Source organism: Aspergillus undulatus (assembly GCF_047715775.1).
Source record: "Aspergillus undulatus strain CBS 261.88 unplaced genomic scaffold BDV17scaffold_3, whole genome shotgun sequence".
In the NCBI taxonomy this organism is placed as follows: Eukaryota; Fungi; Ascomycota; class Eurotiomycetes; order Eurotiales; family Aspergillaceae; genus Aspergillus; species Aspergillus undulatus.
Genome location: NW_027396607.1, coordinates 473,002 through 499,417, shown reverse-complemented (window position 1 = coordinate 499,417; position 26,416 = coordinate 473,002). Strand labels below are relative to the sequence as shown.

Sequence of the window (26,416 nt, the reverse complement as noted above, 5' to 3'; positions counted from 1 at the left end):
CCCTCCAGCCCCTCTGCCCTCCTCACATAACCCAATCTCCTCAAAACCCTTAAAAAGCGCCCGCAGTGGTAACAATCGCTCGTCCGAGACAGCTGTGTTGGCCCGTGCCATGGTGGATGTAAGACTCCAACGGCCGATTCAGCTTTACTTTCTCGGGATCCGGGAATATAGACGCGCCCATTCCTGCCGAGGAAATGTCGACGAAGATTGACGAGTTCTTGGAAATGGTGTGCGGGGTGTTTATTAATGGCTCCGTTAGGGTTGTGTTGCATGTTGCGGTTCGGTATGTCCCTGGAAGGGCGGGAGAGAGTCGGAACCTAATTATCGTTATCACGCTCTTTGAGATAAACTACGGTATTGACCAAAGAAGGAGGCTCACCCTTCAAGTGCATATTTCTTCAGCTTCTTGAACGCTTCGGGCTCGTCAGATTGCGCGAGGGACCGGATCGCAGGCCAGTGGTGGGCGTAGTCATCTGATAGGTAGAGGTCGAGTAGTTGAGACCACTGTCAATGTCAATGTCAACTTCAATTTCTATTTCTGTGTATGTGCTTCCTTGAAAGATGGGACAGACGTACCCCAATAATTTGGCTCCCACAAGCCTTCGCAGCCGTCAAGATAACCATCCAAACAACCTCCTCCACACTCTTACTTCCCTCCCTAGGCCTCTTGATCAGCTGCAGCCCGTATCCAGCTAACAAGGGCTTATAACGACCAAAGATCTTAGTCGCGCCGCTGAATATGTTGACCGGAACGAGGACTGGGAGACCACTCTAGTCATGACTTTGTTCAATCGGCGGATTGCCCGCTCTGCAATGAGTTGATTCTTGGGAGATTGGACTACGTCGTTATCGAGGAAAATGTAGCCATATATTGCGCATAGCGCGTCGGAGAGTTCGTGTGCGTTGTATGCATCGCATTGTATGTTAGTGCTGTTGGCGAGGGTGCCTTTTAGGGGTATATTGAAGTACTCGGCGCAGGAAAAAAAGTGGGCCTGTCTTGCAACGCTGAATGCGATGTGTTAGCTATTTACCTGACTAGGGCTTTGCTTCCTTTGTTGTTTCTCTAAACATACGTGTGCACTTGTTGGGTGAAGTAGGCAATGGACTTACTCTCGAACAAGATCAACCTGGTAGGAATCACCAAGCTTTTTGCTAGTCCTCCAAATAAGATCCGCTGTTATGTTCTCGTAGAACTGCTTTATTTGCTCAATTGCATCCGTCGGCCTGTACATCCTCTCAGCCATGTACGTTCGCTGCTCTGCGTTCGCCAATGCATCGCCGCCAAGCATGTAATCTCGTTTCGTGAGCTTGAGGATATGATCGCCCCCTGAATATTAACGTCAAGTTAGTATTTGTTGCGAGAGCCCAGTTAAGGTGACGGAATCAGTGGGCAAATTCAACCTGACCTCCAAGGTACTTGAAATCTACCTCGATCCTTCAACACCTCGTCGACTCCCTTTGAAGTCCCTAATTGTACAGGTAGGCGAACACATATAGGCCTCTTAAAATCTAGTTCTGGCCCCGTGAGCATCATAGAGATGTGTTGGGTTTGCACCGGCGTTGTAAACGGGTATAGAGCGTAGGCACTATTGCCCGCGTACCAGCCTGGGAACGCCCTCATGAGCAACTTGTACATGAGGCCGCCGCTAGCGACGTCGAAGTCGGATTCGGCAATTTTGACCCTTCGGGACTTTCGTTTAGTTGACTTGACTTTGAAAGCGAGAAAGGATTACGCAAACGGGAACGCTCACCCAAAGTTTGTCAAATTGGCCGGGCTATAATCGGTGGTGTAGAACCGGTCCCCGCGCACAAGCGCAACGACGTCGGAGAGAATTGCCACTGACATCGTGAATCCGTCGCAGAGTCCTGATCCGAATAGAAAGGCGCTTCGGCTTGCACGCCGACGTAGAGCTCGATGTTATCGGGGTGGCCGTATAGGGCTTCCACTGGTGCTGTTAGCATTTGGGCTTGTTATAAATCGATGAATTACATGAACGCATAAGAGAACAAGAGAACGTACGTGCTTCGGCGACTGAAGGATCGGAGTTTACCTCCGCTGTAGATAGGATGTTAGCTTGCCACGAAACCTGAACGTGGGTTGGTGATTGGAACGAATGCCATACCGAAGGTCCGATGCGGCTTTAATTTGAAAAACATCCTGACTTCGTTGAGGGTGGCCAGCTCCCACTCCCTGCCTCGCTGGATACCGAGAGTCTCAATCGCTCTCATGACCTTTGGCGTATTATGGGCACCGAACGTTCCCGCTGCGTTTTCACACCCACTTTGCAGCAGCCTCACAACATCCCCATCCGCAAACTTGCCGTCTTTTCCTCTCATGAAATTTCCAAATGTCCACGATGATGGCTCGGTCGATGCTAATCTCTCAAAGTATTCTCTTAATTCACCGACATACCGTTCCACGGACAACGTTCCTATCGTCATTCATTAGAGCAGCCGCTCCATGTTAGGAATATAGTTAAGCAGGACATACTAGCATCAACCTTTGGCCAAATACCTTGCTCGTGAGCTCATTTACCCAATTCTCATCATGATTGCTCATGGCCGCATGCCAGTGGTACATCATATTGAATTCGGCGGAGACCTGGTTTCCCATGCCCCGAGGGAGCCCCTCGGAGTCGAAAACAGATAAGGATTTTCGCGGGTCAATTTTCCAGTCCGAGTTGAAGTTCCCTGCATTTAAGTTGAGGATTGTGCGGAGATAATCATTTAGGATTATGGAGACGTAGAGGGCGCATGTTATACTAGCCACAAGCATCTGCGTTAGCCTTGGTTCAGACGGCAAGGAAGGGGTCAGATACGCACAGCCTCCCCGTTTGAAACAACGCCTCATCCGTGTGGTACAGGTCTATCAAGACTTAGAAGAATACAAACTTAGTTCAATTGGAAAGAAGTATACCATGTTGAATGATTGTAGCAAAGTAGATCAGATTGCTTGAGATATGGGTTGGATGTTTCTTCGCGGGCCCTTCACGGGCAAACAGTGCTGCGTCCGTTAGTACCAGGTTAAAAACACGGATTACCCTTAAACAAGCTGGCGGACATACTATTGAATATGAACCCTGGATCTGGCAAGACTGCTGGCCGTGGATGTTTCGTCGTCACATTTCGCGCGTAGTGACTCCCTGATGCACCTAGGTGAGGGTACATGACATTCTACCGTAATCGAGCCATTAGTACGCATACTGAAGCATCGGGGATATGCTTTGGGGCTGAGAAGAGAGGTACATTAAAACTCCCATCCGCCCGTCTGTAACGAAACTCATCGCTCAAGTAAGACAGCGGCGGATGCTGCAGGTTATTCCACAGCGACGCGATGAACGCATCTGTGATCTTGGTCCGCAAGCCGGAAGTGTTGGGCAGTGAGGATGCTACTTGGATGGCATTTTCGATCTTGAGAAACAGAAGGGTTAGTTGTTTCGAGATAATCACATTTCAGGCATGGATGAAGGGAGACGAACGACGTATTTCCTGTCGTCAATCAGGCCACCATTCAGACCTGCTTGGGAGATCTCTCGAAGAGTGCGAAAGTCAGCGGGGATGCGATGAGCTTGGCTCACAAGGTCAGCCTGCAGAGAGCCGAGGAGGGAGGAAAGAGCGGATGGCTTGGATTTGGAAGGAGCGGGGGAGGAGGAGAGGTCGTCCGTGTCGGAGCCGTTTTGCATGAAGGGAGACATGTTGTGCTGACACTACTGAAGCATATGTTGAACTACAGGATAGGGACTTCTTGAAGACCTCGCTGAATTTATTACAACTCGGATTGCCTACATAATAATGTTCGTTGCAATGTCTTTCATTTATTCGCAGCTGGAGTGGCCTGAATAGTTGAACCGTGGATCTCCGCGTAAGGCGATTATAGAGGCACTGCAGTTAGACTTCAAGCTTGAATGGCACGATCGATCATGCGCGCCATTCTTGTCTATATAGGTGAACACTGGTATTTGTGATTAAGATATTGGCACATCTAGCGGTAGATCGTCACAACCAGGCAAATGTACAGTCATGGCATGAAATCCTGGGATGGAACCAAGATGCAAAAGAACTGCTGAAAACAACCAGAACGCCGGCTGAACTGCTCCCAATAAACAATTCTTCAGACTTGATGCAGAGATTAAGTGCGATGGCACATTGTTATACACATGCTCATATTTTATCGAAACCAACATGACGAGGCGCTAAAATCGACGATTGGGCTGGATCAGAGGTTGCCGGCTAGTACGGCTTCCGTGGCTGCAAGTATACGTTAGTATCAACTTATACGAAAGAGGAATAAGCCAGTACATACCAGAGTTGATATAAGGACGCTTGATGTCTAGATTAACGCCGAAGCGCCTCTCCAGTTCTTGCTTGATGTTCTTCTTCGTGACGGCCATCAAATCTGCCGTACGTAGAATATCGCGAAGCTCTGAGAGGATAGCGTCATCGCTTGGCAGATGGGAGACATCCTCCATCTCCATGTCCATGCGGCTCATCATCTCAGACGGGACCAGTGACATACGAGACTGCGCGTGGCGGTGCAGGTCAAGCTGGGACATTGGCCGTGCAGCAGGGAACGCGTACTCAGACTGCGCGGCAGGGTGATATTTGGTGCCGTATGAGATGCCTGAGATCTCGGACCGATCGTCGCGCGATGTCTGTGCATCCCACAATTCTGCCTGGTACTCTTCCCATCGTTTCTTGAGAATGGAGGCCGGGTCGAATTTTCCTTCGTCCGATATGACGACCTTTTTGCCCTTCTCTCCAGTGATGACACGAGTGTTACCCCAGGAGAAGTCGTCCATATGCCAGAATGAATAGAGGGGAAGAGCCAGAGCATACACTGGAAGGGCCAAGATATAGATGATCATCCAGCCAATCATTTCCCACTTGCGTCGGACAATAAAGATAATCGCTTGTAGACCGTAGATTGCGGCAAGAAGGAGGAAGGATGTCCAGGGAATAGCTGACGTGTCTCGCACAATCCAAACGATCAAGTAGACTATGTAGGCAACGGTGACGGGCATGACGATGGTACTGATAAGGTCGATAAAGATAACGAACCTCATACTAAAGCAGCAGAAACCACATAGTTGCTGAAGCGGAATCAACTCTACCAGATTGTGCACGGTGGAGTTAATCCAACGACGACGCTGGGAGAGGAAAACAGCCCAGCTCTCTGGAGCAATGGTCCAAGCCTGTGCTCGGAAAAAGTACTTGGTCTTGAACTTTGGATGATGTTTCAGAAGCAGAGTTGTCAGGTAGCGGTCCTCACCGAGGTGCAGCAGGTTTTTCATATGCAAAGTGTCGACACGGATCTCAGAATAGGCTTCCACAACTTCTTTGCTCACGAAAAGCGGCTTCCCACTCTCAGCAGATCGAATGCGGTACATGGTGAAACAACCAGGCAGACAAGTGACCGAGCCAAAAAGACTTTCGAACGCCTTAGTGAGGTTGTGGGAGATCCAATATTCATAAACCTGGATCATAGTCACCGCGGAGGTTTTGGCATTCGTCAGCGAAGTTTCTCCGCAGACACCGATAATGCGGGTGTCATTGAGACACGCAGAGACGAATCGGGTTGCGGCATCTTGAGCAACGACAGTGTCGGCGTCGACTTGCAGGATAAATTCATAGAAAGTAGGATTGACGCCGATGATGTTTCGAATCTGGTGATGCATCTCAAGCTCCATAGGGCTCATAGGAAGGTTGTAGTGCACGCGATTCAGGAATCGCATCAAAACCATCTGGGAGTCACGCTTACCGCGGTTGCCAGGTCGTGAGACTTCGGACGGCTTTCCGACCTTAACGACAACAAGGAACGGAACGATGTGACCCTGAACCTCATACAAACCGGAGTAGACCTTGCCCATATTGTGTTGCTTCATTCCTTCACCCAAACTTTCAAAGCTCAGCGGTTCCGGGTCGACCGTCTCTGGCACACCCAAGATATCGAGTACAATCCGAGGCGTAGGGCGATCGTTGCCTTGACCGATAATCATACCGTCACAAATAATACAAAGAAGCTTGCGCTTATCGTCATATCGCATGCGGGCCATGGAGTCGATAGCACGGCGCAGGGATTCTTCATCTTCTGTATAGGCCGGAACTTGACAGATGATAAACTTGTCAAGGTTCTCTGGAAGATTTTTCTTACCAAATTGCAGCGCGGCGAAGAACTTGAACACCACGACGGAACAAATGAGGATCGAAATCGCAAGAATAAAGTAGCGTGCAAACTGACATTGCGTCGAATTGCGAGTATCGACATGCCCAACGATGAAAAGATTGTTTAGACAGTCCATCATATCGGTCCGCAATTTTGGCGAAAGCTCCAATTCTTCCCAGTATTTTGTAATGTCCTCTCCAGACTTTTGCTGGAATAGGTCAACGACCAAGTCATCCATGAAATCAGTGTCAACGTTGGCAAGATCCTCGCCTTCTCGCCCCTCTTTCCGCCGGCCTCCAGCGATATACGATGTCATGTCATAGATTTTCCCGTTGATGCTTGCGATATTTTGGTCTTTGGAAGCCAGGGTTTGCAGATACTCCGAACTGTAGCCAATCCACCCCTTGTAATAGTTCGCTTTGAGGTACATCATCTGCTCAGCATACCAGTCTGGGCGATAGTCGTTGGCGTCCCGGAAGTACCTGAAGTCGTGGTACAATGAGTTTGCATCTCCAGAAGCGGCTGAAGTGACCGATCCGGTGAAGTTTGTTGTTTTGTAGTCGAGCAATACCTGCGGATCGATGTTGCCATTTTTCCCTACACAAAGCGCCGAAACTTGGACCGGGAAGAGGGCAGTGGAGTCTTTACCAGCATACTTTTTCAATGCGGAATCTGGGACGAGGTTCGGATAGTGAGAATCCATGAATTCACCAAGATCAATAACAAGACCGCGAATGGAAGTGTAGGAATCGTGACCGTCTTTGCCGTCTTTCGCCGACAATTCGGCGGCGGAGTAAACGTGTTGGGTAGGGCAAATCAGGGCGGGAAATCCGACAATGATGAATATAGCAACACCACAGCAGAACCAGATCAATAGGTTGATTGCGAACTTCTCACGCCAGGCAACTTGAATGTCCTTACGCTTTTTTCGACCGATGTAGCGGATGAGCGGGGTTGGGATGTAAAAAGTCAACAACCAGACTAGGGCCATCCAGCGCTTTCGGCTACCGGAAACGGGGATTTCGTCGACCTCTTCCATCTGCTTCTCATTCCCTTTTTCGAGCATCTGTTCCCTTGTTTCCAAGTTGCGGAACATATCACCCGAATTGAACGCCGAATGACCAGCGTCAGAGCGTCCATCGAAGTCCCGACTGGCATTGGATCCTTGCTTCGATTCGTCCCCATAGATGTATGCACCAGGCGAGTGATCGGCAGGATTGAGAAGGCGGACCTTGGAATCCGCGTAAGTGGCAGTTCGAGGATGAAGAAGATCACCACCATCGTCTTCAGCGGCATAAGAAGGAATGACACGCTCTCCAACTTTGGCGAGGTCTGCCCAGCATCGTTCACTCAAAAAGACACCGGTACTGCCAACTCGAGCTTCATTGCCGGGCCAACGCTTCTCGTCCAAAACCACTTCAGATTTCTCTTTATCGCTGCCGACAACAATGTTGCCGACATCCGCAAGACCAAGGAATTCGGCGAAGGGCAAGAAAATGCTAAAATCGGCGTTTCGGAGTCGTTGACTTATTTCCGCAATTCCTAGTGTTTGCACTTGCGTTCTTACGCACTTACTGTCGAATTGGTTGGCGATACGCCGATCGTTCGGTTTCAAGCAGAAAACGAAGTAAGGGTTGAGGTTGCTGGAGGTCAAGCACTTGTTCACAATGTCAAGAGACGAAAGGAACTGCCCAGCGGCGCCCTGCATGCCCCCCATGAGCATTCCACTCTTCCTCTTCGCCGAAGAATTCTTGGCCGAGCTGCCTGTTTGACTTTCCGACTCGTATGGATCCTCGGCGGCCGCAGCTTCGAATGTGAGTCGCGTAGGTGGGCTAGCTTTCCGTCTCGCCATGCTAGGCATTCGTAGAGGTTTCGAGCTTACTTGGGCTTGCATGATGGCGGTCTTTTCCTTGGGATGGGCCACAGTCTGCAGGGCCTCTTGGCCGAAAAGCTCCCTCACGAAATCACTTCGAGAAGAATTCATAAGGTTCATAAGATCACCAGAAATGACCTCTCCATTTTCCTCAAGTAGGCCTGTAGCGGAGTAGTCCACCTCTCCAGCAAAGTGCTTCACAGTGAAAGATGAGCGAGCGTTTTGTGAAACTAGACCGTATGACGAATCGGATCCCGTGCCGCCCACACTGATAGCAGGATTCTTGTTTTCGAACCGTCTGCGGACAGCTTCAACAAATTGGGTGTCTGTTCTTCCACGCTTAGTTTGGTCATCCAGGATACTCAGCAGACCATTGCCTTGTTTGAGCAGTCCGCGGACAGCGTTGGTGTTGTCAAAATAGCTCGTTGCGGGCACCGCAACCTCTTCACGTTCCAGCATGTCAGCTTTGCGGTCGAAGAATGATCTGAGACAAAAGTTGTATAGGGATTCAATAGCCGCGTTATTCAGAAGCTGGTCAAGGGTGGAGCCGGTTGAACAGGCCTGAGCGAAACCGGGGAAGTCGACGATGGACACGGTATTGGCGACACTCTCCTCAGCGGCACAGATTCTCTGGTTCATGTTCTCAATAACATAGGCGACGAGAAGAGAGTACAGGATACGCGAGAGCTCGTCCGCGTTACGCCGTGCTCCTTTCGGGTCAAGCATGACTGTGACACGCTCGCGGTGGATGGTCTTGGTCCGGTAACCGAAGCTGGCTTCGAGCTCTCCTATTCCAAGACCAAGGAACGCCGCGATGATGGAGAGAACATCTTTGTTTTTTACTACTGTGACTGTCTCGCCACCCTCGTGAGAATAACCACCCGATTCCTCTGCGCCAGTCATCGTAGATTGGCCGCTGCCGAAGTCAAGCTGGCCGATATGAAGGATAGCAGCCAATATTTGACAGATCTCGGCAATTTCACTGCGTGGGAATTCCAACTTCCTTAGAGCAGTTTTGAAGTGTTGGAACCCATCCGCATCGTTGATTCCTACTTTCAGCTGGGTTGGATGGCCCAAATATCTCCATCTTTTGTGGTCAGCCGTGGAAAGCCTGCCACCCGCAGTTGTAACATGGATAGCACTATCCAATCCCAAGTGCGACTTTTCTGCGGCGCTTGTACCTGCAAGGAGATAGTACAAGACATGGAAACTCCGTTCACCTGTTGGAACAGAAGCAATGCGGCTACGTTCAAGCCTGTGATCAATGATCTTGCCACCTATCAAAGTGGGGTTAACAGAAGATGATCCATCATACTGTAACTCCAGGAACAATCCGGCTTTGGACGCTGTGGGTGTTGTCAATGACTTGGTGGTGGTGAGAGTGTCGAAGATGAAAGCGGCGTAGGAGAGTTTGGATGACAGCGGAGTCGAGGAGTAGGAAAGGAATGACGAAAGAAGATGCGAGCGAAGGGTCGTTTTTCCAGAACCACTCTCACCCCTGTCAAGGAAAATTAGTGATTAGAATTTGAGGGGCGGTAGCATAACGGTGCTTACAGAAAAATAACCGCCTGATTCTCTCCCCGAGCACCGAGCCGGGTATAAGCCCGTCGAGCGAGATCCTCAGCTTCGCCCATGGCACTGCCATCTTTGCCGCCATCGGGGCCTTTCGCCGATGAGGTGTAGTTATTAAGACTGATCAGTGCGTGTGATGAAAGCCTCGCGGTTGGCAGACCGACATGGAAACTGTGTAAGAGGGCCAAGTCAGCTAATTTGCGATTGAAATGGTATGAGAGACAGAAGTACCGGCTGGCAAGATGCGCGGTCAGATGGGTATCAGACTGCAAATGAGCAGGTAATGAGGGGAGTGACGACTGCACATGGGACGGGGTGTGTCCCGCTGGCGAAGTTCCAGCCATAGCCGGAGCGTCGAACCTCGACCTGGCGGATGTGTTATAAAAGCCGAATAAATCTGGCCGAAAGCGCGTTCAACAGGATCCTAGGGGTCAAGAATTGAGCGTGGAAAGTCTTGAGCTTAGAGTAATTCAGTTGATTTTAACGACGGGGACCAGTGTACATCTCCTGCAGACGAAGCGATAGGAATCAAGCTAGGTCACACAAAGAGATCGCTTTGATCCGAAGTTGTCGAAATAAATACTGACGATTATCCGGTTCGAGCAGCTGTATGCGAGAATCAGGGTGTTGGTGAGCAGCCAGGAGCGATCGCGAGATGAGAAAGTCGGTGCGGCAAGATTGAACGAGAGACAATCGTAGATTAGAATTAGATGGACGAACGCTAGAAGGCAGGGCTGTCAATGGTGCAGATGACGAGAGCGAGCGGGATAGCAATATCGAAGCTGGACAGGAACTTGGGTAGGGACAAAAGACAAGAACAGCAACAGTAACAGAAACAGAGACCGACAACAATCGGCGGCGGCGGTTTCTGGGATGACCTGTGATAAAGAGAAAACAATGGCGGAGATCCTGTGACACGCCGATACAAGAGGTATTTTTTCAACCACAACTCCTCGAAGCGGGCCCAGCTAAAACAGGGCCTCTGTCAATCCACCTACACCGTTTGACTGCGAAAGCTGCATCAGAGACTACTCAGAGTATAGCGCTCTGTGTCTAGACTTCGTACATAGTCTAGTAATTCTACTGACGAGCTATTCAATGTGATGGCCAGCTACCTGGAAGGTTCTTGTACACATTGAATTGTCAATATCTGGAATCTTCTGGTTGGTCCCTGGGAGAGCCCTGGTTATGCTCCGTACGGGAGAACCTTACCACAAAAGACCCTTGGTCGGTCTGCGTCTTGGAATGTTCTTAAAATAGTGTTAAATACGGCAGACCTCAGGTGAGGAGAAAATTTGAAATGTCGTAAACCCGTCTCAGATATAATACCAGACTAGACCAGATCGAAGAATGTGAGACAGCAGACTGGTCCAATCGGCCACCCAATATAGCGGCAATCATTCAACGCCACGCAGTCAGAAGAACTGGAAAAGGGGCTCGCATCTGATTTCCCCCATCTTTCCCTGTCAACCGCGCAGGATCAATATATGGCGCAGATAAGTATTCAAAGACGCGTCATAGGTTGTCAAACCCATGATCAGCACCAACCCCAGTTTGACTGACGGGATTTGGGGCTCACCGCGTTCATCGTTAACGATTTGGAGGAGCAGCGGAGGAGATGACAAGCTCTGGAACAGCTGGAGGATGGAGGCGACCGATCAGACAATCCTTGATAAAGATGGGTGGAACTGCGCAGTGAAAAATACGCGGCGGTTTTAGCGTTAGCTTAAATGCCATCTGGCTAGAACCTTCGGTGGTGGCTTTCCGAGTATAAATAACAACACTGCGCCCACAACACGGCATTCCCGAAGTTCTCGCAAGGGGACTGTCAATCTGTCATATGCTTCTATTCTGGCACCGTCTGGAAAGACGTGAAGAATACTTGCATCAGTGGCGATCTGACAAGGATGATTGGTGCTGGGTGAGACATGACCAGAAGATTCACAATAAACTCCATCGCTTGAGTGAGACACAGATGTTATTTTAGGGTCCAAGGCCCCGCCAAGCGGGCTGCTCATGCCGTGATTCGCCGATTAAAGAGGTTGCTCGTCACTGGCTGAACTCTGAAAATATACATTGGCCATCATGGGATGCAGTAATTGACAAAAGCAACGCGGGGATGTTGTTGCCAGAGGAGAGTTGGTTGAGCTCGTGAAGCTGTATTCTGTAGCCCTGAGGCCGAGTCCCTGAGGGTCCAAAGAAGGGACTTTGAAGGGACTCAACCAAGATATTTCTGAAATATTGGCCACTAAGGATTTTACCATTAGGTGATCATCGGAGTCCGTAGTCTGGGGAGCTAGTGTAATGAACACGTAATTTTGCAATACGGACCTCGGATGGAGTCGCCCAAACAACCGCTGAAGCAAAGCAAATCACTCCGCTGCATCACAAGCGACTCACTCTTTTCTCACGCCTCCTCTGTCTCGCCTCTCTCTGTTTTGCTCCTCACTACTCGCACTACTTGCGTCTTGTCCCCAGCCTGCGTTTCTTGTTCTGTTCTTCTTTCACACTTGCTTTAATTTCGAATGATCGCCTTATTCCTCCTAATACTAATCCGAGCTCACGCATTGCTTAACGACCTTCGTTCCCCAACATTCGCTTGAAAAGTCGCTGGATTGACGAAAGAGGACAACGAAGTTGTTCCGGTCGCACTTAACGTCTACCATCTCGAATTCACTGTCGTTGCTGAATATATCACCTGGAAGAGTTCGGACAATTATCTGCAACCAAGTGGCACGGCATCTGCCTCGCGAGCCTCTGATACTGCAATCACCCCATTCCATGCATTAATTCTAGTTCGATACTACACTCGCTACAACAGGGGATCTCCCCGGGCGATTGTCTTGAACCGTCTCAACAGTTTTAAGTCTGGATAAACGATCATCATGTCGACCCGTTTCTCTGTCTATTCCACTCAGTCTGCTGGTCTTCCGGGTGGCCGACCATCAGGAAACCAGGTCTCGACCACGACCTTACTGAATGCCCTTCACGCACATTACACCTCAGGCCTGCCCTATCAGTTGGATGCTGGCTCGAGCCTGGTTGTCAATACATGGCTCACTGCCGCTCAGGCCGGTCAAGACGGCCACAGTGGAGGCATCCTAGACCATGAACTGGCAGCGAGGGCATGGGAACATGCTCGGCGAAGAGCGGAAGATGGGTGTATCGTTCTAAGGTCAGCGTCTCGTGAAGATTTAGATGTTTGTCGCTGACTTCTTCCAGCTCAACTCACCAGTCAACCCCCTCCGTGTTCGAGCATTTTCTAACGACGCTTCCGCTCTCCACTCCCAACGTCACTTTCTCAGCTCTATCAGCATTGAACCCGTTCCTGCGCGCTGTGACTTCCTTCAATCCGTCCTATTCTCTCTACTCTGCTTTCTCCGCCAACTTCACATTCACACTCAAAGGCGATCTGGTAGCCCTCAACCTAGCTCTGTCAACTTCAGGTCTTAATGTACAAAAAGGCCTGCTTGATATCCCTACAGAACCTGGATATCGTGCTTTCGACGTGTTTTACTACCTCTTGACATCGACCTCGACGCCGGCGGAACGAGAATTTCTGGCTCTGAAAGAACCCTCCATGTATGCTTTGTTGAACAAGTCGGGAACATATACTCCACCATCATACATTCCAACCGCCGACGACGCCGCCGCCGCAGAAGACTTCAGGGCTGCCCTGAGAGCAATTGGTATTAAAGGAGCATCCCTCCGGAACCTCCTATCAGTTCTTGCTGGTATTCTGAAGCTTGGAAACGCAGCTGGGTTCCTCGTGGATAAGGATGAACTCGAGGAGACGTGCGACGAAGTCGGTGATTTACTTGGTGTGGATCCTGAGATCCTCTTGCATAAATGTGCTACCGACGAGCGAGAGCTTCTCATCACTGGGATTTACGAGGCCTTGGTCGATTGGGTGATAAGCAAAGCAAATGAAGCCATTGCCAACGAGCTCCAGGAGACTGGAGTCGGTGGCTCTGGTGGACAGTGGAATGATGACGACACAGTCAGCATTACGGTCGTTGATATCCCACGACCGGCTTTTGGAAAGGCCGTAGCGTTACGAAATGTGTTTGACGACAACCAGGGTATCAATGCGGAGATGAAAGAGGACGGTGTTCCAGCGCCTCCTGTCGGGCAAGCCATCACGAATGAAATGGCCGCTGCGCTGGAACAGTTTGGGCCAGATTTAGGACTCGCAACAGACCCCGCGAGAGACTACGAACTTGATAAAAGACAGGGTGCTCTAGAAAAAGTGGGCATTGATCTCGATGCAGATTCTTTCCTGCGGCAAATATTGACTCCAGTTGAGGGCCAAGGGATTGCAGTGGGACGGAATGGCCGGTTTGATCTTGCCAATACTCTCGGTAGCAGCAGAGTCTGGCATCATATTTCTATCCACCCTACCGACGATCTGCCCGAGACCCTCAATCCTTCCGCTCCGACAGCTGCTTGGGCGGCAGGTGTTGTATCTCGTCAAATTCGTGAATGGCGGCTCGCGGAATGGGCCAATCGCCGTCTCAAGCAATTTGATTTCACTGCCGACTTCGACGTGGATGAATTTGTCAACCGCTACGCTCGACTAGGGTGCGCCGACGGCAAAGACGGGGCGGAGAATTGGTTGATGGAGCGAGGCTGGACCAACGGCGATGCCTTTGTTGGCCACCAGCGTATCTGGATGCGAGAGAATGCCTGGTGGGAAGCAGAGACGATGATCGACCTCAAGGCGGATGAGCCACCATCGACGCATTCCTATAATTTCAGCAATAGTGGCATCCTCGACCCGAACTACGCGGTTACACCAATGGCCGAGTCGGCAAGTCTGCTCGGTGGTAGCCAGCCAAATCTTCTACAACAACACAACACGATGGCTCCCAGCATAATGGCCAAGTCTATCGCCCCAAGTGTTCCTCCTGCCATGAACATGATGGGGGATTACGGATTGGGCAGCAAAGGTGATGATAGAAAGTGGGACAATGTGTTTTATGACGGCGATCCTGAGAACGGAGATAACAAGCACCTTGAAAAGACTGAGATTACTTTTGGCCGCCGCATGTGGATTGGACTCGTTTGGGCTCTTACCTTCTGGATTCCATCATTCATGCTGCGCTACATTGGCCGGATGAAGCGCCCAGACGTGCGGCAGGCCTGGAGAGAGAAGGTCGTATTGGTGCTTTTGATTCTTTTGTTCAACGGTATAGTCTGCTTTTATATCATTGCGTTTGGCGATCTTCTTTGCCCGGACAAAGACAAGGCCTGGAACGAGAGGGAACTCAGCTGGCATGCAAAGGACAACGATTTCTATGTCGGCATCCATGGTATTGTCTACGACATCACGAAGTTTGCTAAAGTCACTCATGGTGATACACAACCAGAAGCGACTCCTTCGCTTATGGAACCATTGGCTGGGCTGGTATTAGACGCCTACTTCCCGCCTCCGCTGACTCGGTTTTGTGGTGAATACGTTACGGATATCTCAATCAAATTGCAGAACAACGACACCACTGCCACCCAGGACCAACCTCTTGCCGTGCATAAATCTGGACCACGAGATCAGCCTGACACAAGTACCAAACTCCATGAGATTACGTGGTATGAAAACGACTTCTTGCCCAAAATCAGGGAATACCAGAAAGGAAAGCTTGTTTGGTCAAAGGACAAGGTCAAAAAGGAAGCAGAAGGCAGCAGCCAACGGCAATGGGTCATTGCACACAAGAAAATCTACGACCTTACGGATTACTTCTATACGCTTAACCGAATGAATGACGCCGACGACTACAAATTCCTCCCAACCGAGGTAACGGATCTTGTCAAGAACAATCCTGGTGAGGATGTATCAGATAAATGGCCAATGGATTCGGCCCCCTTCAACACGAAAGACTTGCAGAATTGCCTTGATTACGTGTTCTACGTCGGCGATACCGACTTCCGCGAGGAGCCAAAGTGCACAGTCAATAACTGGATTTTGCTAGCGTTCACCATCCTGATTTGCGCAGTGGTCTTGGTAAAATTTCTTGCTGCCCTTCAGCTTGGAACGAAGCGTCGCCCTGCACCTCAGGACAAGTTCGTTATTTGCATGGTCCCTGCCTACACCGAAGGCGAGGATTCGCTCCGCAAGGGTCTCGACTCGCTCACTGCTCTCCAGTACGACAACAAGAGAAAGCTCATCTTTGTCATCTGTGATGGCATGATTGTTGGCGGTGGCAATGACCGGCCGACACCGAAGATCATCTTGGACATTCTTGGAGTCGATCCGAAGATCGACCCTCCCGCGTTGCCTGTCAAATGTATCGGTCAGGGCAGCGAACAGCTGAATTACGGAAAGGTGTACTCGGGTCTATACGAATATGAGGGCAATGTCGTACCCTACATCGTCGTTGTCAAGGTCGGCAAGGAGTCTGAGCAGAGCAAATCCAAGCCCGGTAACAGGGGTAAGCGTGACTCCCAGGTCCTGCTTCTCAACTTCCTCAACCGTGTACACCACCGCGCCCCGATGTCTCCTCTTGAACTAGAGGTCTTTCACCAGATTAACAATGTCATTGGTGTTGACCCTGAGCTGTACGAGTATTGTCTGATGGTGGATGCCGATACGAGTGTGCGTGAGGATTCTCTCAATCGCCTTGTAGCCGCGTGCGCCAATGACGCTCGGATTGCTGGTATTTGTGGTGAGACGAGTCTTCAGAACGAGGAACGAAGTTGGTGGACAATGATTCAAGTCTACGAGTACTATATTTCTCATCATCTGGCCAAGGCTTTTGAGTCCTTGTTTGGCAGTGTTACTTGTCTTCCTGGATGGTATGTCAATAATTCTTTCTTTCTTCTCAAGTTTCTCACTAACAGCTCAGTTTCTGTATGTATCGTCTTCGCACGGCGGACAAGGGTCGTCCATTGATCGTGTCGGACAAGGTTCTCAAGGAATACTCCGACATCAACGTCGATACGCTTCACAAGAAGAATCTGTTGGCTCTCGGTGAAGATCGATACCTCACCACCTTGATGACGAAGCACTTCCCCACTATGTCCTACAAGTTCATTCCCGATGCATACGCGAGCACGGCAGCGCCTGAGACCTGGTCAGTGCTTCTGTCGCAACGACGTCGGTGGATCAACTCCACGGTCCACAACCTGGTGGAGCTGGCAGCCCTGAAAGATCTCTGCGGGTTCTGTTGTTTCAGTATGCGTTTCGTCGTTATGGTGGATCTTCTGGGAACGGTCATCCTTCCCGCGACTTGTGTCTACCTCGGCTATCTGATCTACCGCGTTGCCAGTAACACCGGTCCCTTCCCTCTGGTCTCCATTATTATGCTTGCTGGTATCTACGGTCTTCAGGCAATTATTTTCATCCTCAAACGTCAGTGGCAGCACATCGGGTGGATGATCATCTATCTCTGCGCTTACCCCATCTACAGTTTCATCCTCCCGCTGTACTCCTTCTGGAAGCAGGACGACTTCAGTTGGGGCAACACCCGTGTGGTCATCGAAGAGAAGGGTTCGAAGCGCGTTGTCGCAGTCGATGACGAGCCATTCGATCCCCGCAGCATCCCTCTCCAGCGCTGGGACGACTATGCCCTTGCCAATAACCTCCCTGGCCGCCGCGGCGACTACGCCGTCGGCCAAGAAAAGGGCTACTTCGCCCCTGCCGGCCGCTATATGGACGACACGGCCATGGAAATGGACGACATGCACTCGCAATATTCCTCCGTCAAGCCCGCTTCCACAATCCTCACTGGCTTCCCCGGTCACGGCCGAAACACCTACATGCCGCCGCAATCCCCGGCTCCATTTGGCGGACACGCAAATGTCCCCGGCAACAGGAACTCGCACATGTCCACCTTCTCGCGGTACACCGATCAGCCCTTCCAGGGCCAGAACCCTAGTCAGCATAACTTGCAGTCGCGGCACATGTCCATGGGCAACCTCAGCCAGCTTGAGAGCAGCGGCACGACGAACCGCCACAGCGTCGGCATGATGCAGAGCACGGATAACCTCCTCGGTGGATTCCCTCACCGCAGCTCGCGCAGCCCCGTCGGCGGATTCAACTCGCGGCCTGCGAGCGCGTTCGACTTCCGCGGTGGGAACATGAACGGGCCTGATGAGGCTTCCATCACGGAAGCCATTCGCGGCTGTCTGTCGGAGGTTGACCTCGACACAGTCACCAAGAAGCAGGGTAAGTTCGCGCATCACGTCTCAACCTTCAGGTCGCATCAAAGCTAATTGATTGTCATAGTTCGAGCCCTAGTCGAGCAACGCCTCCAGACGACTCTCGTCGGCGACAAGCGCGCATTCCTCGACCGCCAGATCGACACCGAGCTGGCGAACATGTAATGCGATGCGATGCGTCTATTTACGCATGTTTACATTGATATTTATTTACCACATATGCTTTGGTTTGAATATATGTAGCGCTTCTGTACACTGTGCAGGCGATTTTCTGAGGCAAAACAAGGCGAGGCATACATGGCGTGGCGTTTGGGATTGCTTTTTACATCTATTATCTATCGTATATTGGACTGGAATGTATTTAAAGCGATTAAACAAGACTTTGAACAATGTTAATACTCTTATCTACAAACGTTTTCTCCGCGTTGGACTAATATATCTGCGGGGACCACCGATTCTGCAGCTAAGCTAGCCATGTCATGTGCGACGAGACGGCTGCACCCCTCAACTGAGTTTCTTAACTGTCTCCTCGGTCGTACAGCTTTGGCATCAATTGATCGCCAACTGAAGATCTCTGCTCTGACTACCCCTCATCCATCTACTTGAACCCTTTCATAGCCACCCAGCGCTTCCATGCAAACAGAATTCATAAACACCACAACCACAACCACAACCATCCAACAAGAAAACCAAGCCTGTTCCCAAAATGTCTTCCATCCAACAAGACCACCCCTCCTCCATCGACAATCCGAACCGCCCCCCATCTTCCTCCCACTCCCACTCGCAAACCCAGTCCCAAACAGACCAACTCGCCGTCTCCGCATTCACCGCCTCGCTGCACTCCCTCGGCGCAAACTACACAAGCAGCCTCGTCGACCGCGCCAAAACCCTACACGAGAACCAAGCCGCATTGAAGAAACAAGAAGACCAACTCTCGAAAACAACGGCTGACCTGGCGCGCCAGAATAGAGAGTGGGAGAAGGTTGCGGATAGCGCGAGAAGTGGACTTAAGGAGATTGGCGACGTGCAGAATTGGGCGGAGTTGATTGAGAGAGATTTACTTGTTGTTGAGGATGTTGTTGCTGCTTTGGAACGGGAGGAGGAGGAGGATAGGGAGGGGGAGGATAACGGGAGGGGGGAGGACGGTGGGGGTGGAGGTGGAGGTGGAGGTGTTCAAGGGGGCAATATTCGGAGCAGGGACGGTGAGGTGGGGAGGGATGGTGATGGGGATGTGGACATGGTTGGTGCGAACTTGAATGCTAATGTACATGCGCATGCGAATGGAAATGTTGATGGGAAGGTCGATGCTGGTAGGGAGGAGGGGGTTAATGGCAAAGGCAAGGGCAAGGGGAAGGCGCCAGAGAAGAAGGGCTGGTTTTGGTGGTGGTGATCGATTAGCTTACTGATTAATGACTGATGACCTCGATGAACATGTTATGATGATGATAATGAGATCTCTACATAGTTGATGATTTGCCTGTCTGATAGGGACATCATATACCTTCTCCATTATATTCAGGACTGAACTCCTATTAATTCTCCTCGGCCATGTCCTGAACATATCCCTTCCAAACATCCAAGCTAAACCTAGTATCCATTTCCTCATCATCATTCCCAAGACCATCATATTCATCCCACCCCTCCCATCTCTCAAGACTGAAAAGATGCCTCATCGTTGGTCTCCCATGCGGACAATTCCACGGCTTATCAATACTCCCCATATCCCTTACAACCCGCTCCATCTGTCTACTCGTTAACGTCTTCCCGATCATTATACTAGAGCGGCAGGCGCGCATTGCGAACATCTTGCGCACTTTACTGGGGCGCGGGATATCCAGGTTGGTTTTTGTGTTTGTGGAAGTAGAGCTTTCAGAGAGGAGAGCGATGAGTTCCTCTAGATCGCGCGTATCGAAGACAACCTCCTTGCTAAGCGGGAGACTGAGTAGGCTGCACCTTTTCCCGATCGGTTCGTCACCGGAGTCATCGACGTCAATGACGAAGCCGTTCTTCTCGAGGATTGCCATGTTCTCAATGACGACTTCTTCGTCTACGGCTGTGAGGTCGAGCCGCTTCGGTCGGACGAGGCGCTGGTTCTGCACAACTGTTGAGGATTGCAGGCGCTCGAAGTTGATTTTTTCGTCGGAGGCGTGTTGGTCTATTATGAAGAGCTCGTCTTTGCTGTTTGAGTTAGACGTTGAGATTGATGCGGAAGCGGTGGATCGGGATGCGAGGATGAAGCCGAGATTGAATTGACCGAGGATACGCATGCGCGCAAAGTCGTCTTTTGTGACTGTTAACGAGAGGCGCTCTTCTGCTGCGACTTGTGACTGGAGCAAGTTGGGGTCTTCTGTTGAGTCTTGAGAGCATGGGATGTTGCTATTGAGGTTGTGGCGGAGATAGTTCGCTTGAGACTGGATCTTAGGGAGTGACCCATTGACAGTGGTTTCAAGGTGCACGGTTGAGTCTCGATGATTGACGCCTTTGTTGAGTTTATTCGCCCGGCTAAGGCTGTTCGCCTGAGTTGCTTTCTCGGTTGCCTTCTCTGCTTCTTGGATAAGTCGTTGGACTTCGGCATCCTCGTGTTTTTTCTTCTGTCTATCGTCTATGTCATCGTCAGGTGGTCGTGCTTGTTCGGGTTGTCCTTCGCCGCCGGCCTGACTTGCTTCGCCATCTGAAGGGTTATAGGAATTGACATCTTCCAGCTCTTCTTCCACGTCGTCTTCCTCAAGCTCTTCATCCACGGCTTCAGATTCGTCCTCCTCTTCTGCCCTTTCTTCGCCCTCGATATCTTCCTCGCCGCCCTGATCATCAATATCCTCTATCTCCTCGTCTTGATCGTCGCCGCTCGTCGGCCCCACTTGAGTTCCCGGAGCTGCAAAATCCTGCATATGACCAAAAATACTGGGACGCGACGGGGTATGGATTCGTCTCTTCCGGGCCGGGCGAGAGGTTGAGTCACTGGTGTTCCTTTTCCTAGGTACGCCACTTCCTACCATTGACGTTACCGTTCTGTTGCCAATAGTAATAGTTGCCAGTTCGGCGGGCACACGTCTGGGTCTCATGCGGTCAAACGCGGTCTGTACGGCGTTTGGCATTTCGACGTCTTCCTGCGTAAGTTCTTCCTGTTGGGTTGATTGCGTGCTTGGCTGAGTATTTGGCACCTCAATGTTGCTTTGTGTATCCTTAGGGGCAGTGGAATCCTGGCTAACAAAGAGCTCATCATCGGATGGCGCACCTTCAGCGGCGTTCTGAGTTCCTCGCACTGACACCCGTGGAGTAGGAGCAGGAGATGAAGCAGGCGGGGACTGTCCGGTACGTGCTCTTTTGGGGGATTCTTCTTGCCCGGTGTCACGGGCCTTGATGTCCCCGAGTATGCTCTTCATCCTATCTTGAGCATTCGGCTGACTTTGTTCCCGCTCACTTTCTTCGCCGTCTGACTCACTCCCTTCACCATTCGTAGCCCTAGAAAGTTCAGGCAGCGACCGCTGTCTAGCAACGGGCAACTTCCCCACAACCTGCGATTGAGGCACCGTCTGATCCGCTGACTCGAATAACCGTTGAAGCGTCTCCTTGAGCGACTCAATCAGTTGCCCAGCATCATGGAGCAGAATCGTCCGCTTGTCCGGGGACACATTCACATCATAAGCGCTCGTATCCATATGAAAGTCCGCAAAGACAAACGGCGACTGAGCAACATTGAAGGACTTGTAAACCTCATTGAACGCCTTCGCAATCTGCGGAAGCGCACAAGGCCGCGAGTTGACGAAGAACATCTGTCGATCTGGCGTCTGGCGTCCCTCGCCGAAAACAGGTCGAGAGACGTGACCCCGGACTTGTATCTTGTTTGTATTTTCGGAGACTTTCCGGGATGCAGCTCCAGACGGCTCAACCTCCAACTCCAGGTCAAGCGCTATCAGGACGAGAAGGGTCTTGGCGCCATAGACGTTCGCGATATTCTCCTTTGTCGTCTGGTTGCCATTCGTCGTGAAGACTACGGCGTTCCGCTTGGCTTGTGTATTCTTGACGCTGAACCGTACCCCTGTGCTGATGCACGCATAGGCATGTAGCAAATTCAACACCTTCCCGTACTCCCGTTTGATATTCTTTTCCAGCTCTCGTCGCCGAACGGGTAGTTTCTTGAATAGACCTTCCACTGACGCAGTCGTGCCCTTTTGCCCTGCAACCACTTGCGTCTTTTTCAGCTTCCCGGACTGTTCGAACTCAAGGCGTGTCGCGCGCGGAGCCTGATCAGCTTGGGCAGTCGTGATACGGAAGTCGGAGAGCGCGCATAGAGACGACAGAGCTTCGCCTCGGAAGCCGAACGTTTGTAGACTGAGAAGGTCGTCGTAGGAAGAGAGTTTCGACGTGTAGTGCTTCAGGGCTACATTGTCGTAATTCTCTGGGGAGATTCCGCTGCCGTTGTCTTGGACTTCGATTAGGTCGAGGCCGTTGTTTCGGAATCGAATTTCTGGTAAAATAAAACCCATTAATTACCGTGCATTTGGTTAGATTGTACTTGCTGCGAGACTGACCGATTGATGTAGCGCCGGCATCGAGGCTGTTCTCGACAAGCTCCTTTATCACCGAATTGAGATCGACGATGACTTGGCCAGATTGGATTTGATGAACCTGATGCACATTTTCTGGTTAGAGAGATAACAAGTGCCGCCAGTCCAAGTAGGTAAATATACCGAGCGGGCCTCGATGGCCTTGATTGTTGCCATGATTCCATGGCGAGAGCGAGGTTGATAAGAAAAAGCCGCGACGCGCAAGTCGCGTAAAGAGCTTCCCCAGACTATGTGGGGTCAAGTCTCGCAGTCACACTGCCTGCACTCCTAGTCACGGCTCACCACTTATATCATCCAGGAATCGCAGATGAATCGCATATAGACTTCCTCTGGCTTCCCTGCTTAGATATATGGGTGCTTCAATCATTGTGCCCAGAAGTCTCAATATTCGAATTTCCCCACTCCAAGCGCTCCTAACGATCTACTTTCTACGGAGCATATATAGCGCCTGTCAATGCGTCAAAATCCACAGGTCTATTATTCTGTAGATAGGCGACGGCTCGTATTATATATATATATATTTTTTTCAACCAAATTAACTCACTTATTGAACATAAATCATGGTTAATCAAGCTCAGGCATCCAAGTCAACTGCCTTCCCGACCGCAACATATTCGACATGACCAGAGCCTGCTGGACCCCAACAACATGACCTATCTTGAACAACGTATTTGCAATCCAGTCCACTATCTGCGGCGTCGCCCCGACACAGTCCGTCGCAATGAACAGCGGCCATATCAGCCTAAGTATCCCGCCTGTCCTTGTACTATTCCAATCTTCATACGGACACTCTTCAGTTACCCCCATGTGATATGGGACGCTGGCACAGATATCCTCAGTCAGCTGCCGAGCGATGGCCGTGCTATGCGTGATAGTTTGTCGGTATTGGCTGCTGGTAGCTTCGTCTTTGCGTGAGAGATGGTCGCAGAACCAGCAAATGAGTTCTAGGAGCATAAGGCGGATAATACGGTAATCGCTCCACCATGAGGACACTACAGTGTCGGGATAGATGTGGTAGCGTTTGCCGTAAATGTGCTGATATGGTGAGAAACCGCTGCCCTCGTCGTTAGACTCCGGGACAGCTACGGTCGTGTAGCGTCGGTGAGGCTCGACGAACATTGCCCAGGCGCTGAACTCTGCGTCGAGCTTTAGGGCCTTTTTGACGAATCTGACTGGCTCGATGGCGTTGTTTAGGTCCGCGCATAGATCGCCGACTCGTGCCATGAGGAGGAAAAGCTCATCTTCTGTGCTGTCGTCGCTGCGATAAGCACGAGCTTCGTGGGATAGTTCTACCAGCCACGAGGGAGTAGATTTTTTGTACCAAAGGTTTCCTAGAATCTGCTTGATATTGGCAATCTGTCCCAGAAAGAGGCGTTGTTTCAGAAGGGACACTTACGATAGTCTGCCGGAACTGAGTGAATAGCCCTAGCCCAACAGAGTCCTCGAGCTGGCGAGAACCGCGAAGCTGGAGGAGCTTGGCACATCCTTCGATGTGTTTGAGATACTTTTCCATGAGAGGAGGGCCATTGCATGTCATTAACTACTCCATTAGCAGCTGTTTCATTAGTCAGTTGATTAGTTACTTACCTCAAACATGCCCAAGAACGTCACTGCTATCAGACTGGCGTTTGACGTGGACTGCACAGGGTCACTCAAAGCAGCATTTGTCTCCGTTAAGGCTGAAACATATTCTCGACGAGCAGTAAGCATGAGCTGCGAAGACTGATGGATATTAGATAGCGCCGCTAGCCCCACGGCATTCATACTGGCAGTAACTGCCCGTCCGGACGGACTATTTATTAGATAAGGCAGAAGGGTTGCAACAGGACCACGAGCTTGATCCAGGCTATCACGACTAAGATACCGGGATAGCATAAAGGCCGTGCCTTGGTCGCTGATTGGGACGGAGACCTGCTGCCGTACAAGAGAAGTAGAAGTAGACGATTCACATCTCCGCTTTTGCGGATGAGATGGAGACGGAGAAGATGATGCTGAAGCTGGAGCTGAAGGCGAAGAAGACGAGGACGAGTTTTTTTTTGTCACTTCTTCAGTCTGGTCGTAGAATCTGCCTGCCGTGACGTCCCGATACCCGGAGCATTCTCGCTTGGCCCGGATACACTGGGAGCAGAATGGTTTTTTCTGGTCGCACTGCAATCCATCAATACGAGCTCTTGAAGAAGACTGAACAAAAGACCGAACAGCGTACTTTCAGACGACGACTTCGACAGGGTCCACAGGCTGCGCTGAGCTTGCCTCTGTGCACCATGAGGCTAGTAACTGGACAGTCAAATATCTGATAATCTTTGGTAAGGTGATTTCTGTATTCTGTAGAAGATATGGTGGGGAGAACAATGCTGCCTGGATCATGAATGGGACGTTGAAAGTGGAGCTGAGGCTGAGCAACACAAAGACAACGACAACAGTCCAAGACTGCCTTGCGACAACTTCAGGGCTGAGCTGGCCCCCACTGGGTCATAATTATGTCTCCAGACCAATCGCATATATCCTCATTTGGAGCTTGTCTCCTACTCAGCTTCAAACTAGATTACTGCTGCTCCACCTTGTTGTCTTCCTCCTATCACCAACATCCCGGCCCCTTCACAAGCTCCAACGGACTGGGCTTCAAACACAGCCTAGATGATGACGGGGACCCGAACAACTGGAAAGCTCGCTAGAGGAGTATGGAATCTGGTTAGAGTCAGTAAGCCGTATAAGCCTATAAGCCACCGTCGATCCTAAAGTTCTTCACAAGGATAAAATGGCCCTACCTCTCGGCCGGTCATGTCCAGCAGCTTCGTCTGAAATTCTCTATCTTCGCCCTCGAATATACTAAAAAGTGAGAATAATCTACAGCCATGGTCAACGGAATCTACGCCGCCGAGCTGGCCCTCTACCTAGTCCTCTTTCCCCCAACGGTCTACAACTTCTGGACCCATCGCTGGGCCGGCTTCCTCGCCTGGTATGGCCTCGCCATATTCTGCGGAATTCGAGTCGCAGCCGGCGGAATAGGCATATCCCAAGGCGACAGTATAGCCGCCAGCATCCTCATTGGTGTCGGGACGTCGCCGTTGATCCTGAGTGTTGATGGGCTCGTGCATGAAGCGTGTGTTCCAACCCTACCTCTCTTTCCTCTGCGACAAACTGGGCAAGAAACTAATAGCAATAACAGCCGAACAAAGCGCAACCCATACCAGAAATCCAGCAAGTATCTCGGCTGGGCCGTCATCTACATCATCACGGGCCTAATGGCCGCAGCCATCGGGCTCACCGTCACAGGCGCAATGGACATCTACAAGGGCGATCCGAAACCGTCTAGCCTGTCGCACTGGAAGGCCGGGTCGGCCTTGATGTTTGTCGCTTGGGTGCTTGAGGTTATCTGGGCTGGGTTCTCCCTTCTTCCGTCTCAGAAGAATGTCGATGCGCCGGGATACAGGATGGGGACTACTGTATGTTATGTTCAGTCCGTCTCAAATCAAGCAAGCACCGCAGCTAACATGTTATGTCTTATTTATAGTTACTCCACGGCTCCTTAGTCGCTCTCATCTTCGTCGGGATCCGTGTAATCTACGCCCTCGTCGCGACAGCCACGCAGCGACGGGATCTCAGCCCCGTGTACGGGACAACAGCCGTCCGCGTGGTCCTCATGTTCCTCCCTGAGGCGCTTGCGGCGATCATTATCCTGATCTCGGGGTTCGTGAGCACGAGGCGGAAGCCTAGCCCGGTTAAGGTGGAATATCCTGGTGCTGATGTTGGTGGTCCTGTGGGGGTATGATGAAAGTTTGTGTAGTTTCCTTTTGTTCGAGTACTTTATGGGTGGGTGTATATGATTAAATAGATAGGTGGCGATAAATAACTTGAGGGCATGGTATTAGGCATGGTATTGTATTGGGGATTTGGTTATCTATATATATGCATATTAGTAATGACTACGTGATTTTTAATGAGCAATGCTCTTTTTCATTTCTTACTCCATGATGTTAGAACCATGCCATCCATTGCCACAGCCCGTTGATACATTTGTTATTCCAAGGACTAGATCTAATACTTTCCACTACCGGGAATACTCTACACCAAAGACCATGGCCC

At 50.7% G+C, this 26,416-nt stretch overlaps 7 protein-coding genes across 7 annotated transcripts; 3 read left to right on the top strand and 4 right to left on the bottom strand.

Moving 5' to 3' along the window:
• Nucleotides 1–49: 49 nt before the first annotated feature.
• On the bottom strand, nucleotides 50–3,695 carry BDV17DRAFT_287029 (heme peroxidase; the record flags this gene model as incomplete). Its single annotated transcript, XM_073761066.1, has 16 exons — nucleotides 50–317; nucleotides 380–504; nucleotides 577–771; nucleotides 843–1,005; nucleotides 1,111–1,327; nucleotides 1,429–1,682; nucleotides 1,811–1,946; nucleotides 2,021–2,056; nucleotides 2,124–2,375; nucleotides 2,414–2,432; nucleotides 2,492–2,762; nucleotides 2,824–2,866; nucleotides 2,918–3,004; nucleotides 3,066–3,174; nucleotides 3,247–3,411; nucleotides 3,480–3,695. The coding sequence occupies 16 exons, from the start codon at nucleotides 3,693–3,695 to the stop codon at nucleotides 50–52; spliced, it is 2,556 nt and encodes an 851-aa protein (XP_073620191.1).
• Nucleotides 3,696–3,955: 260 nt separating this feature from the next.
• chsE (chitin synthase class Va) lies at nucleotides 3,956–10,640 on the bottom strand. The gene is made up of 4 exons (XM_073753794.1): nucleotides 9,840–10,640; nucleotides 9,591–9,779; nucleotides 4,304–9,534; nucleotides 3,956–4,248 (listed from the first exon to the last, which is right to left on the bottom strand). Exons 1-4 carry the CDS (start codon nucleotides 9,950–9,952, stop codon nucleotides 4,217–4,219), a joined length of 5,565 nt encoding a protein of 1,854 aa, XP_073620190.1. The 5' UTR covers nucleotides 9,953–10,640; the 3' UTR covers nucleotides 3,956–4,216.
• Nucleotides 10,641–12,493: 1,853 nt separating this feature from the next.
• Nucleotides 12,494–18,351, top strand: csmB (putative chitin synthase; the record flags this gene model as incomplete). Its single annotated transcript, XM_073763790.1, has 4 exons — nucleotides 12,494–12,783; nucleotides 12,831–16,397; nucleotides 16,448–17,769; nucleotides 17,830–18,351. 4 exons carry the CDS (start codon nucleotides 12,494–12,496, stop codon nucleotides 17,925–17,927), a joined length of 5,277 nt encoding a protein of 1,758 aa, XP_073620189.1. The 3' UTR covers nucleotides 17,928–18,351.
• Nucleotides 18,172–18,871, top strand: BDV17DRAFT_251709 (uncharacterized protein). Its single transcript, XM_073756461.1, has one exon. The coding sequence runs from the start codon at nucleotides 18,396–18,398 to the stop codon at nucleotides 18,711–18,713; it is 318 nt and encodes a 105-aa protein (XP_073620188.1). The 5' UTR covers nucleotides 18,172–18,395; the 3' UTR covers nucleotides 18,714–18,871.
• Nucleotides 18,872–19,294: 423 nt separating this feature from the next.
• Nucleotides 19,295–22,486, bottom strand: BDV17DRAFT_287025 (ATP-binding mismatch repair protein PMS1; the record flags this gene model as incomplete). The annotated part of the gene is made up of 3 exons (XM_073761065.1): nucleotides 19,295–22,230; nucleotides 22,295–22,391; nucleotides 22,454–22,486. 3 exons carry the CDS (start codon nucleotides 22,484–22,486, stop codon nucleotides 19,295–19,297), a joined length of 3,066 nt encoding a protein of 1,021 aa, XP_073620187.1.
• A 375-nt stretch (nucleotides 22,487–22,861) lies between these two features.
• Nucleotides 22,862–24,680, bottom strand: BDV17DRAFT_251705 (Zn(II)2Cys6 transcription factor). The gene is made up of 4 exons (XM_073756460.1): nucleotides 24,537–24,680; nucleotides 23,918–24,478; nucleotides 23,727–23,870; nucleotides 22,862–23,668 (listed from the first exon to the last, which is right to left on the bottom strand). The coding sequence occupies exons 1-4, from the start codon at nucleotides 24,594–24,596 to the stop codon at nucleotides 22,895–22,897; spliced, it is 1,539 nt and encodes a 512-aa protein (XP_073620186.1). The 5' UTR covers nucleotides 24,597–24,680; the 3' UTR covers nucleotides 22,862–22,894.
• Nucleotides 24,681–24,774: 94 nt separating this feature from the next.
• On the top strand, nucleotides 24,775–26,190 carry BDV17DRAFT_107274 (uncharacterized protein). The gene is made up of 4 exons (XM_073753792.1): nucleotides 24,775–25,027; nucleotides 25,083–25,433; nucleotides 25,500–25,776; nucleotides 25,845–26,190. The coding sequence occupies exons 2-4, from the start codon at nucleotides 25,186–25,188 to the stop codon at nucleotides 26,100–26,102; spliced, it is 783 nt and encodes a 260-aa protein (XP_073620185.1). The 5' UTR covers nucleotides 24,775–25,027; nucleotides 25,083–25,185; the 3' UTR covers nucleotides 26,103–26,190.
• The last annotated feature ends 226 nt before the right edge of the window (nucleotides 26,191–26,416 follow it).

Coding starts and splice junctions, on each gene's coding strand:
- chsE (XM_073753794.1), bottom strand. CDS start 9,952: ATGGCTGGAACTTCGCCAGCGGGACACACCCCGTCCCATGTGCAGTCG. Junction 9,780..9,839: donor ACCGCGCATCTTGCCAGCCG/GTACTTCTGTCT, acceptor CCTCTTACACAG/TTTCCATGTCGGTCTGCCAA. Junction 9,535..9,590: donor AATCAGGCGGTTATTTTTCT/GTAAGCACCGTT, acceptor TTTCCTTGACAG/GGGTGAGAGTGGTTCTGGAA.
- BDV17DRAFT_251709 (XM_073756461.1), top strand. CDS start 18,396: ATGCAAACAGAATTCATAAACACCACAACCACAACCACAACCATCCAA.
- BDV17DRAFT_251705 (XM_073756460.1), bottom strand. CDS start 24,596: ATGGTGCACAGAGGCAAGCTCAGCGCAGCCTGTGGACCCTGTCGAAGT. Junction 23,871..23,917: donor CGTTCTTGGGCATGTTTGAG/GTAAGTAACTAA, acceptor CTAATGGAGTAG/TTAATGACATGCAATGGCCC. Junction 23,669..23,726: donor CTCAGTTCCGGCAGACTATC/GTAAGTGTCCCT, acceptor AATATCAAGCAG/ATTCTAGGAAACCTTTGGTA.
- BDV17DRAFT_107274 (XM_073753792.1), top strand. CDS start 25,186: ATGGTCAACGGAATCTACGCCGCCGAGCTGGCCCTCTACCTAGTCCTC. Junction 25,434..25,499: donor GATGGGCTCGTGCATGAAGC/GTGTGTTCCAAC, acceptor TAGCAATAACAG/CCGAACAAAGCGCAACCCAT. Junction 25,777..25,844: donor GATACAGGATGGGGACTACT/GTATGTTATGTT, acceptor TCTTATTTATAG/TTACTCCACGGCTCCTTAGT.